The sequence below is a fragment of the Erythrolamprus reginae genome, chromosome 1 (genome assembly GCF_031021105.1).
Source record: "Erythrolamprus reginae isolate rEryReg1 chromosome 1, rEryReg1.hap1, whole genome shotgun sequence".
Lineage (NCBI taxonomy): Eukaryota > Metazoa > Chordata > Lepidosauria > Squamata > Dipsadidae > Erythrolamprus > Erythrolamprus reginae.
The window spans coordinates 66,088,235-66,101,634 of NC_091950.1; the positions used below are offsets into that span (position 1 = coordinate 66,088,235).

Sequence of the window (13,400 nt, forward strand, 5' to 3'; positions counted from 1 at the left end):
TTGGAATAGTTCAAAATTAACACTACAGAACATGCAGAACTCAAGAACAAAGAACAGGGAAAAGTTTCTGTCTTTTTAAACATCTAGCCAGGGAGGCGTGGCTTGACAGCAACTTCAATTTGCCGGTCATGTCTTAACTAATCCACGACCAGCATGCAAATTAGCCAACATCGTCCTGTACACAACACTCTTATTTTATAATATCCATATTTTTTGTAATACAAGCTAATTTATATATTGATAATGTAAATTTAGCCTCTTAAAATCCCTTTCTGTTGATTCAGAGTTAGGAATTTTTTGGAGGCAGCTTGGGCATCTCAATCAAATGAACAACATAACATATACTTTAACATTTTTGCCTGCTTCTGGTAAATTATATTGCGGCGCAGGCGGAGTAACAGTTGGACACAGAAGGTTTGGGTATAATGGGGTCACTTTATTAGATCAAATATCAATTAATTAATTAACCAATTAAATCATGTGACCTGCAGGGGTGCATAAATCAAATGGGGGCGGAGTCAACTGTCACCAACCTCATCTGAGCAACTCTTGGGCGAAAGCTCCTTGCCTGGGCGTAGGGAATTGGTAAACTTACACCTGCCCCCTACCCCGTGCCACGCCCCCATGGCATGTGGGATGGCTCGCCCCTTGTCTCTGGTAAGCCCTAGCCAGCGAGCCCAGGAGCGACCCCCTCCTCACATCCAAGCCGGTCGAGCCCTGTAATACGAGAATGAGATCGCCCCTCACCTCACTAGGCAGCCCCTTATATAGGGGTGCCTCCCTCGCCGCCCCTCGACCAATCAGTGCCTCGCGCACCGTTCTGACATCACTGCGGCCCCCGATGCTGACGCGGGGCCACAGGCTCCGCCCACAATGGCGGCCTCCTTCCCACGCCCACGCCGCAAACACTGCCGGCTTGGTAAGTCGCCGACGGCCCTTAATTCTGTAACGCTTCAAAAGTTTTGCATATATAATTAATAGTTAAATAATGCATTTTACATCATTTTCCATGTCAAAAACAATTTCTTCCACCATTTTTCATAAGGATTATTTCAACTGTCAAGCTTAAATAATATTCTATGAGCTAAGGAACAAAGTTCACATTCTTTTTACTTGCTGATAAGAATTTATTAATAATAATAATAATAATAATAATAATAATAATAATAATAATAATATTTGTATGCCACCCCTCTCCGTAGACTCGGGGAGGCTTTGTTGTTGCTATTTGATTTTTTTAATAACTATCCCTACTCAAATCTTAATTGCACTTAACTGATTTCTTTTTCTTTTACTACGCCCTGGTCAGACCACATCTGGAGTACTGCATCCAGTTCTGGTCACCACACTTCAAAAGAGACATTGAAATTCTGGAGAAGGTGCAGAAAAGAGCAACCAAAATGATTAGGGGACTTGAAACCAAGACTTACGAAGAGAGATTGCGGGAACTGGGCATGGATAGCCTAGAGAAAAGGAGGGGCAGAGGGGACATGATAGCTGTATACAGGTATATGAGGGGTTGCCACAGAGAGGAGGGGGCCACTCTATTCTCCAGAGCACCAGAGGGCCGGATGAGGAACAATGGCTGGAAGCTGACCAAGGAGAGATTCAACCTAGAAGTAAGGAAGAACTTCCTGACGGTCAGAGCGATCAATCAGTGGAACAACCTGCCTGCGGAGGTTGTGAACTCCCCAACTCTGGACACTTTCAAGAGGAGATTGGACTGCCACTTGGCTGGGGATCTTTAGGATTCCTGCTCAGGCAGAGGGTTGGACTTGATGACCTGCATGGTCCCTTTCAACTCTAACAATAAATAATGTTATAATTATTTTGTGGATGCAGTATTATCCTTTCTTGTTGGTATTAAGTTACATTGAACATAATGGGTCCTACTCATTAGTAAATATATATATAATGACACTGTACATATTCATACTCTATTCACCAAAAGATCAGCCAAGTAAAATGTCTAAGAACATTGCAGTGTCTGATAAATCACTGATTAATGCAAATAAGCAGCTTTCTATTATTGTATTCTGAGATATGAGTCATCTGCAGGGGTCACAAATATCTTTGAGAAAATATTATTTTAAAATAGTGTCTTCCTACCACTTAAAAACTCTTTTTAATACTTACATAGCATATTAGGTCCAACATTTAAATACAATGCCAATCTTTTCAAATTTCAATATATGCACAAAATTGTCAGGTTTGTTTCATAAATGAAATAAATAAAATTGATTAAAGATTGCTTTGGACAGCTACATTCAGATTACAAGAGGATATTTGTAATATGTTTCCTTCGCATTCTTCCAGACAAAACATGGAAAGCAAAATGCAACTGAGAGCATTTCTGATGGCCCCACTTGTTAATAAATGAGTTCTAAAAATAAATTAATTCATTCTGGCATGCATATTAATAAACACTATGTAAATTAAATTTAAAAATACAGGAAAATGATAAAAACAGGAAATGTGTCTAATCTGTATAATTTCTATTGCTCTGAGTAAAAGACGTATATCTATGCAAATATCTGTAGACTCTCACATGCTGTTAAGAGATATTTGAGTCTCAATCCACGTTTTTCTCAATATTTTTCTAAATGATCTCTTTAACTGCAAATTTATAATTTCAAAGATTAATTTTGTTTTAAACAAAAAAAACCCAGCAATTTAGTACACAATATTTTTATATTTTTGACAATACAGTACATGTCAAATTGTAGGTTTTGTAAATTATTATTGTGGATGTCATCCAGTATATATATCTAACTTATTACTTCCTCTAAAAAAAATAAAGCAAAAGAAATTTCTCACCATATCTTACTTATTATTTAGAAAGTTTTGTCATTGAGGGTTTTTTAAAGTTTCATTAATAACTATTGGAAGACACAACATCTATATTTTAACCCTGGCTACTTTATATTATTTTTAAACAGCTTGATCTTTAATTCCTTCAAATAATGTCTCAGAAACAGATTTCTTATCATTTTCTCTTTGTCTCCAGAACTTCTTCACTAGTTTAAATCCAAGATAAGGAACCTTTCCAAGTCACTCTTCTAATTTATTTTTTGTATGCCCCTTTTGTTAATACATTAGAGTTTCATCTGTAAATCAATTGCAGCAATTTTTCCATATTGCCCTTGTATTCTATCATTTTAAAATCCATTTTCAGATCAGTCTTAGTCTCTATTTTATCTAGTAAAATCTGTTCCTCTTCTGCAGCCTCTGTTAACTCCATTTCTAGAGTGCCCGACAATCTGAGGAGTAAAGTCTGGGAAATTTGTTTCCAAATTTCTTCTATATATTATTTTACAGCTTCATTGGGTTACTTCTTCAACTGTAATATTTACCGTAATTTTCTCTGATTCATCCTTCAAAGTCTTACCATTTTCCAATCAGCAAAACTTTCTCACAGGAGATTTTATTACAATTAATTTCAAAATCTTCACATACATTTTAATAATTTTTTAAATCATCCACAGGAAATATTGTTTCAAGTCCATTTGGTCTCTTAACTTTCCAAGACCAGCATTCTAGTTCTGCATTTGCTAATACCCAATAAACTTTTTTTTTCTTTTTAATTTCACACAGAACTTTTTTCATTAAGCATGGAAGGAAACTTTCCCAGCAGAATAAAACAGAAGGTTCTTAACATCCAAAAAGTCAGTTGTAAGCCATTTCCTAAGATGGTTAAGAAAGAAAATGAGCAAACCTAGTGTCCAGTTGAACCACAGTTTGGGCAAGATAATTTTAACTCCATCTCCTAAGTCCTAAAACCTGCTGGAGCTCATAGGAATTGCTCTGTATTAATCCTAGTCTTCTCCTTGTTCCAGAGGAGAGTTTTGAGAAGCCAATCTATTAACCAGCTTCTCTTTCTACACGACCATTTTTAGTCCACCATTAATTTCCCAGAAGTGACACTTTTAAGTAGTAAATCGCGCAACAAAATGGAACTGGCCTTACTTATTGCTTATGATTTCTTAGACAAGATCAATTGTATCTCCAAATATAATCACGTTTTTGGAAAAAAGAGAAGAATATATTTTGTTTTGGAAAGTTGCCATATGTCCCTAATAGCAGATTGCTTCAACTTGATAAAAAAATAATTACTACAGTGCACCTTAATTTAGACATCAGATTCCTAGTATCTCTTTGTTTTAAACTATAGAGGCTACAATCACATCACTTGATCTTCTAAATATATCTTAAAAACTCCCTTTTTCCTATATGACCGTATTAATGATGCTAATTTAGTGATAAGATAATTGAATAGATTTTAACTGAAGTACAGAGTCTTGATCGAACAAGGAAGATCCATGTGATAGAGTGTTTTTACATATCTGATAAGGATCCAATAGACATTTATCATAGTCTGTTCCAAACTGACACTCTCTAGATGTATTTCACATCAACTCCCATTATCCCCCAACTTGAATATTATACCTATTAATGCTCTGCTGAACTGGGTGGAGAGAATATTTGATAAGAATGAAGGTTTGCATTCATATTAGAATCAAAAATGGTTTGTTTGTTTTTTATGAATAAAGGTTAGAGCCAAGAAAGTTCTCCTTAACATCTACTTCTACATTTGTATAAAGGTTTGTTCATTTTGAAAAGCATCCCTAATCTGGCTTTTCTATCTAGCCTCATAGAAATGTTGAGATATATTGGTGTATATATGGCTTTATTTATGTTTATCTCTTTTGATGCTATTATTATGATAGTGAGACAGTTTGGTCTAGTGGTTAAAGCACCAGGCATTCAACCTTTGACATTCTTCCCTGGAAACACTTCAGCTTTCTTCAGAAAAATATATTCTGTAGATAGGAATTTAAAAAATACTGGAAATAATATCAAAACATTAGGAGATACAGCCAGTTATTTTCAGGAAACTAAGCTCCATCAACAATAGCAAATTTTATACCATGTACCAAAAATGGTTTACTTGAGGACTGTTCTACAGCAGGTATCTGAATTATATTGTATTTTTGAAAGAGTATAGAAATATTTTATGGTAGATTATTTTTTAAAAAACATTATTGAGGTGTATTCACTGATCAACAGATAGAAAACACTTTGCATTTCATCTTCCAAACAAAATCTGTTAAAGAAACACCAAAGTCATCTCAGCTTATAACAATTCAAAACCATAATCCATCTCCTTTGTGCCTTGTCTCTTTTTGCTCATTCATTATTTCCTTTCCCATTTATTTTCTTCCCGGTCTTTTATTGTTTTCTTTCCATCTCTTTAAAACTAAATATCTACCTGGCATGAACCATGAGAATGCAGGAATGCTAAGAAGAAAATCTATGGCTGAGAAGAGATCTCGGGCTACCTCACTGAGGAACAATGAAGCATGGAGGGCTCTTTTTGGTTTTTGAAATGCTGAAAATGATTGGGATGGCTCAATGGCACCTGAAAATGAATTCATCCCAAAAGGAAAAAGGCCCTATTCAGTCAAAGTTAAACAAAATTAAATGCTGCACACTAATATAGCTGCTTTCTTTATCATAGGTTAAAATGGAAGGCATTTCATGGATGGCCTAAATAATACAAATTATGTTTATACAACTGTTGTGATTCTGCCTGAGGCTCCTCAGGGACCGGCTGGAGCTCTGCCAGATCCATGCCCAGAGGAGGAGGACAGTGAACAGGAGGGGGAGGACCAGGCAGACGGGGGAGAGGAACGTCAGGAAGAGGAGGAAGGAGAGCAGCCTGAGACCCCGGGGCGGGGGCTCTCCCCAGCTAGTAGCCTGGATTCATTGGATGAAGACGCACAGGCTATAATAGACATGAGGCAGCAACGTGCAGCTCAAAGACGGGGCTAATTAGAAAGGTATTTCCATCCCTGAATTGGCAACAGCTGGGTTTGGGTGTGGTTCTCCTCAGTAGGGTTGAAAAGGCAGGCCCGCCCTTACAGTCTTGTGGAGAGTTATCAACTGGGAGTCCTGTGACCTTGCTTCGATTCTTGGCGTCTCTGATCTTGGCTTGTGGCCTAGAAGTCTGGAAGACTTGGGGGAGGCATGGGTTTTATTATCTCCAGCGTTCTTTTTGCCAGCAAGAATCCTGTTTTATTGCCTGGCCTTCATGAAACCTCTGTGAAGCTTCATAGTGTTCCTGTCTGTAAGAACAGTTTTTGTTATCTGTGTTTACTTTCAAGTATATAAACTGCCTTTGCTTTTTACCAGTGTGTCTGGATACTCTTTTTGGTTGGTGTTGGCGTCTGGGGGGACCCAGACAGAACATACAACATACTTACCCATGGCCATCTCCCTATAGGATTACCTTCGATGCCGTGATGAGCTGCTGAGGGTAGTGAGTTCATGCACTATTTATTGAATACTTAATAGTTTTTTTTATTGTCCTTCCTTCTCTAGTACCTTACTACGATCCTTAATTATATTTAAAATAGGAAATAATTAAATAGTATGTTTTTACCCATAAACACTTTAATTACTTTAATCATTATCTAGAACTGAACTTTTATAGCAATTAAAGAAAATTGAGCTACTTGCCTAATATGTTCTCAAACTGAACCTTGTGGGTTCAGTACAAAACCTTAAAATGTTACTGTGCTCCTCAACAAATAATGCTGTCTATCATTTGTCATTTTTGTGGCTATTCCAATAATGTGACTTAATCAACTGAAAAAGAGTCCAAGCACCTCTTTCAAAACTTATCTTGGTTGATAAGCCACTCCTACCCAATCACATGACCTTTAAGCCACCCCGTCACATGATTGTCAAGCCACTCCCACTTGGTCACATGACCACCAACCCACACCCACAAAATAAACCACACCCAAAGTGTGGCCCTAAAAATTTTGACAGCCCATCACTGCCTGGATGGGTTATAAAGTTTATGCAAATTACTCACTTTCTTGAGCAGCATAACAACTAAACCAGAAACTAACTACGTAGGCTAATTCCTGCCCAGCAGAAGGACTATAACATGGTTGACTTATTTAAGATTTATATATTATGGGATATAGCCACTGAATGAAGTTTCACTTGTATGACAGAGATGCACTGCACATTTTAATGCATGAATTCAGTGCATGAAAGTATCTTCTAATTATCACACAAACTGTACTCCTCTGGAAATGCCTCAAGTTTGGGCATTTACTCAAGACTCTCTTTAGTTATTCTTACTGCTGGTTTATATACAAACTTTCCTAAACTGAATTAAAGACAATGACCCCCAGTGAAGAGCAAGATAGATGAAACAAAGAGTACCTGAAAGTCAGTGTAATTCCCAGTTCCAAAGAGTTAACAATGACACAGCTTTTTTGATACCAAATGGTTTCAGTTTGAAAGGCGGCAACGATTTATGTTGTTATTATAGGGATTTATTTATTTTTCACTTAGGGGTTAATTAAGGAGCGTGCAAATGTAAAGGGCTGACAGTGCTTATCTGGAAATGGTAAAGTGCAGTGAGAAGCAGCACAAACTGCCCATGAATAGTTTTCTGCCAACAGCAACTTTTGTGCTGCTTTTAGCCGAAGCTGCTCTTCAAGGGGAAGAAAGCTCAATGGTTCTGTCACAGATAATACGTGTTGCCCGACTGCTGCTCCTTATTCCCATGTTTTATGAGTCTACAATTTCATTTGTATTTGCTCTGTTTTCTGATGGAATGCAGAGAAAGCCCTGAAGGAAACACACTTTTGGTGGGAGTCATTTGGCAAAACTGAGGCGAGACGAGTCTTGTGCAAAAGATGGCAGCTAATATGACCTGGGTTTAGAACACTTTCTCTGGAAAAAGAGCTAGATGTTTGGGGAATTTAACTTAGAATTGAGATAGGGACATGACTGAGGTATTATAAAATCATGCATGCTTAGAACACATAGATAGGGAAAAGTTTTACTCTCAAATTCTAGGCTGGGATATCATTCAAAATGATTGGAAGATTTAGAATAGGCAACAGAGAGAAATTATTCACATAATATATAATTAATCTATGGAATTTGCTATGATAAGGTGTAGTGATAATGACTTATTTAATGACTTAAACAGGAATACCTTTCTGAAGGACAGGCCTATTGAAAGACCCAGTGTTACCTCTTAGCTACAGACAGCATAATTATGTTTCCAAGGAAACAGTGATTGGAGGCTGTTGATTACATAAGAAGCAATAAGTTGGACTATGATAATTTCGGCCAGAACCAGCAGAGCTATTTCTATGTTCTTCTGCTTGTGTGTTCTACATCAGAGATACAGAGGTGGGTTCCCAGAGGTGCGCTACTGCCCGGATGGGGAGGAACATAGTGGGGTAGTGAAAATGGAGGTCCAGCTCAGAGCACCCAATTTGCACTGAAAGATGTTGAAAGAAAATGCAGGGCATCCTGCATAAGCCACGGCCACGGTGTGGTAGTGAAACTTTTGGTAGCCTTTCACTGTGGGTTCCTGACAGTTCGGACCAGATCGCTCACACCAGTAGCGTCTCACTGGTGACATCACTATGGCATCTCGGATGCGGTTCAGTCAGTGCTGCTCCATGGGCACCGCCATCTATTTTTTTTAAAAAATATTGCTAATTTTTTTACTGTTTTAAAGTTTCCCCCTGTGCTGATGCTTGAAAAGGGCCCTCCAGTCATCCCCTGGGTTTATACTTTTACTCTGTCATCTGAAGCACAACTGATCATCTCCTCAGCTGTGTTTTGGGCTGATTATAGGTACTGAGCATGCGTGGAAGCAGAATTGCATGAGAAATGTCCCGATGCGAACCAGTGGTGAAGGTAAGTGGAACCTAAAGAGTCGGACACGGTTTGGTCGGAAGGACTTTTATTCAAGGTAAACTATGAGAACAGAACGTAACGTTACAAGCATGTTAACCACTATTTATATTCCCAGCTGGCTGAGGAGAGAGCCAATAACCATCTCTAGATTTTCCCGCTCAGAGTTGGCACCACCCCCTTTTTACTAACCAATCCGGTTATACGATAGCTCCACCTATTGCTGTTCGTCTCTATGCAATTCCTGCTTGTTGTTTATACGGGGACATTACAGAACCCACCCCTGCAGAGGTACAAAAAAAATGAGAGAACTTTCCAAAAGGATAAATTTCTCTCTGCAGGAGAACTTTCCAAACACTGAAAGTCAGGAATCTGAACTGACAGTGATTGAGCAAAATAGGCATGCTCATCAAATGTCCAAGCCACTACGGTCTCTTAGCTAACAGGTATTTAAAAGGAAGATCACTGTCTCTTTGAAGAGTTTCTAAGAAATAAAGGGCTTCACCTGCATTTTCTACTTCCTCTATGGGAAATCTGTCTTGAATTTTATGAGCTGCCAGATATGAAAATCACTTCAGCCAAAGTGAGGTCTCTAACACTTTGGAGACCTGTTCTGTCAGCCCTGTACTAATGTATTTATTTGCCACATTTGTAAGGACTGTCTGATTCCAAAAAGAATCTGTGTAGTTTACAAATTGTCATACACATAAGTAAAACACAATTAAAAATATAACAAAACATAACTGCCTGGACAACAATAAGGGGAAGAGCCTTCTCTGTGGTAGCCCCGGCCCTCTGGAACCAACTCCCCCCAGAGATTAGAATTGCCCCCACCCTCCTTGCCTTTCGCAAGCTACTTAAAACCCACCTCTGCCACCAGGCGTGGGGGAATTGAGATCCTCTTTCCCCCTAGGCCTTTACAATTTATGCATGGTATGCTTGTGTGTATGTTTGGTTTTATAATAAGGGTTTTTAGTTGTTTTAGTAGTATTGGATTGTTACATGCTGTTTTTATCATTGTTGTTAGCCGCCCCGAGTCTACGGAGAGGGGCGGCATACGAATCCAATAAATAAATAAATAAAATAAATAAATAACATTTAAAAAAAATAACAGGAGCTCCATGTGCACCTTAACCTCAGGTCTGAGAGCAGAACCGTGTCTCAAGGGCTTCGGGAACACTTGGAAAAGGGAGATAATATAGTGATGAAGATGATATGATAGGAATAATAAATGTCAGTGTCTCTTAATCCTGCTTTGTTGCAACTATGTTTGTTGCAACTAATCAAGGAAATGGAGCACCTCCCTTATAAAACCAGGTTGCAACGCCTTGGTCTCTTCAGCCTTGAAAGATGGCGTTTAAGGGGTGACTTGACCGAAGTGTAAAAGGTGGATAGAGAAAAATTATTTTCTCTATCACACAATGCTAGGACGAGGGGGCACTCCCTAAAGCTCATAGGTAAGAAAGCGAGGACAAATAAAGGGAAATATTTCTTCATCCAGAGGGTCGTTGGTTTATGGAATTCACTTCCAGAAGAGGTCATGACAGCTGTCAGCCTGGATAGCTTCAAGGCAGGATTAGACAGATTCAGGGATGCCAAGTGTATCGGTGGTTATTGAAACGGATGTCCACGTGCCGCCTTTATGTTGGTTGAGGCAGGCAGGATTCCCTTGGGTACCATTTGTTGGGGGTCAAGGGAAAGGGAGGGTTTTGCCTTCTCTTTCTGCTCAAGATCCCCATGGACAATCGGTGGGCCACTGTGTGGCACAGAATGCTGGACTTGATGGGCTGTGGCCTGATTCAGCATGGCTCTTCTTATGCTCTTAATAGTTGCTTCTGGGATTGGAACTGCTCTCAGCCAGAGTTCTACTGTAACAAAAGAATACTTGACAACTCAGTCTTAAAGGGCCAGAAGCCATTCTGTGCTAGTTAGGCAGAAGGCCTGACATGATTAGCCAGGCCAGGTCATTTTTACTGCATTGCAGCCTGCTAGATTGTTTTGCCTAGCTTTTGTATATCTCCTAATGAACCTCGTACACCTTTATATCTTTTAGCACTCCTGGGTTTTTCTCATTCTACCTTTATTATTTAAAATAACTCCAGGTGGCAAATAGGAATAGCATGTAGATTTACATACCGCTTCGCAGTGCTTTAAACCCCTCTTCTAAGCGGTTCACAGAGAGTAAGCATATTTCCCCCAGCAGTCTGGGTCCTCATTTAACCAACATTGAAAGGATGGAAGGATGAGTCAACCTTGAGTCTAGTGAGATTCGATCTGCCAAACTGCTGGCAGCTGGTGATCAGCAGAAGTAGCTTGCAGTACTGCGCCACCGAGGCAAACAAATCTAATGTTCCTTATTATTATTATTTTCCCCACAACAACAGTCCTGTGAGGTAATTTAGGCTGGGAGAGAATGATTGACCCAAATTCACTCAGTCAGATTTCATGTCTAAGCTGGGACTAGAATTCACAGTGCCTTGGTTTCTGTTGTGGTTGGCTCTGGCCCAGATCCTGCCCCAGGGAATGTGGAGGTGGATGCAGGGGAAACTTCAACATGTCACAGGCTTGTGTTATTGCCGACAGAGTCAGTTCAGAGTTTAGTTTCCTCAGATGAAGAAGAAGGTGGGAGTGACTCGGCAGAGGAGGGTTTGGCACACAGCCCAGACAGTCAATCTCCCTTATCTTCCATTGATTCGGATAAAGACGTTTTGGACCCACGCAAGCACAGAATTATGCGTAGAAGAGACCAAGTAAGGACATATTACAGGAGATAAGAGCGGCCACCTGTGTTTGGGTGGGGGTCCAGTAATTAGGGCTGCTGCTATAAATAGCAGCATGTGGGTTTGGCCGTTGTGGAAGAGTATCTGATCGCAGTTCGTCAGGAATCCTGTGTTGCTGGTTTCTGGACTTTGTTTGTTGATTTTTCACGCCTTTGAAAACAAAGCAGAGCAACGTGTGTGTGTTTGTCGTTGGAAGAAGAAGGGGTGTGAAGTTTCTTCACAGCTGCTAGCTAAGTACTTAATGACTGCTTAAGGTTAATTGTACAGACTACCCGGTTGTTTTGGGACGAGTGCTCTTTGCAATACAAAAAGAGTGCTTAGTTTATTTTGAATTTTGGGATAAAGAACATTGTTTTGAATTTTCAAACGTGTGTGTGTCTGAAATTTGTACCCTTGAATTTTCGGGAGGCTGCTACCATAGAACCCGGCAGAACAGTTTCTAGATCAGCATTTTAACCACTATACCAAGCTGGCTCACTTGCTCCATATCTGCATTAGGCACACTCTTCAGACTATGAACTATGCTCTGCATTCAATTCACTGCGGGACAATTGTTAAAACTGCTGCCAATCAGATCACTTCTTTGGATTTAACTTAAGGACACAATGTGACCCCGAATTGGCATCCGTCTTATCACGTAATTGGATTCCTGACAGTCTTTCCTTTTTTGTTCTATTTATGCCACTCATCTATTCTACATTCCAGATTCAGCAATTCACTCCTGGATCCTTTGGAACTAACTGGACTTTGACAATAAAGACTTTAATACCGCTGTTTGCAGTAAATACTGTCAGTCTTGAACAGAAAACTCCTACAGCTAGCCTTAATAAGACATGCCACCCTGACCTCCTGAAATGAGTATTAAAGGGGGGAGGAAACCCCACTAAGTTAATATATACAAAATAATGCAGTCGCTGACAATTGTGCAAGCTTTAACAGATTTTCTGTGGCAATCACCCATTGAACACAATACTAAGCAATCAAAACAGACAAGAGAACTAAAAAAAAAAGCAAGCCAGCGTTTTAAATGGCCCAATAGTTCATTTTGAGCACTGGAAAAAAAATACAAAACTTATACAAAAACCCCCACAACAAATATAGGAGTAATTCTGCTATGGAAGTACTATTTTGCATTGAGGAAAATGCTTGAAAAGAAGCAGACAATGTGTAACTGTTATGTATATAACTGTGAGGTTTTTAATAGAAAAACCATTAAGCAGACCCCTATGTCTCATCAAACTACATTTTGCTGTCTTGCTTGAATGACAGCCAACAAAGGCCAATTTGCCCGACATACCCCTTTGCCTAGGTCCTCCTGGATCACTTGCTCGATTTCCTGCCTGCTGCTCTGGGGAGCCTGGCTGTGCAAAATCTTGAGGGTGCGGGTGTATTCCTCAGGCAAGAGGTAATCAAGAGCCCCTAGATGCTGTCCTACTTTGATGAAGGTACCTCGGTTGGCACAGCATAAATCTCGGAGACGTTCTGCTGAACGCAGGTGCACCTGCAGAGAGAAAAGAGGGGGTGGGTGGGTAAACCCTCCGAAACTTTGCTTCAAACCTTTTCTCCGAATTGTATACCGCATCCTTCCATATACCACTTCCAAGTCTTTTGAGATATAATGGTGTAATCAGAAAGTTTCCTGAATTGGATCATTAGGATAGAAAGCACATTTCATTAAAGAAAAAAAAAAGCAGGCATCTCTCCCCACCTAAAAGAACCCCAGGTCAATATACTTGTCAGCAAATGTCTTCACTGCAGCTGCATTCTCCCCCAAATCGTATCAGTAGCCGCTGACAGCTACAGCACGTGCAGGCTTTAAAATGTTTGGTTAGTCGTGAGGGTTTCCAGTCCCCCCCCCCCCCGACATATTTCTTAAGGCTATTC

The 13,400-nt window shown here is 39.7% G+C and overlaps 1 protein-coding gene across 3 annotated transcripts in view; it reads right to left on the reverse strand.

Annotated features, from left to right (window-relative positions):
* ADCK1 (aarF domain containing kinase 1) overlaps window positions 1–13,400 on the reverse strand; it is a 135,457-nt gene that overhangs the window by 57,230 nt on the left and 64,827 nt on the right. For 2 of the 3 annotated variants that reach the window (XM_070733803.1, XM_070733794.1), the window contains one exon: window positions 12,814–13,017. The exons of the other annotated variant lie outside the window; for it this stretch is intronic. In XM_070733803.1, coding sequence (XP_070589904.1) covers window positions 12,814–13,017 — 204 coding nt within the window. The remainder of the gene's footprint in view (window positions 1–12,813; window positions 13,018–13,400) is intronic. 3 annotated transcript variants of the gene reach the window in all.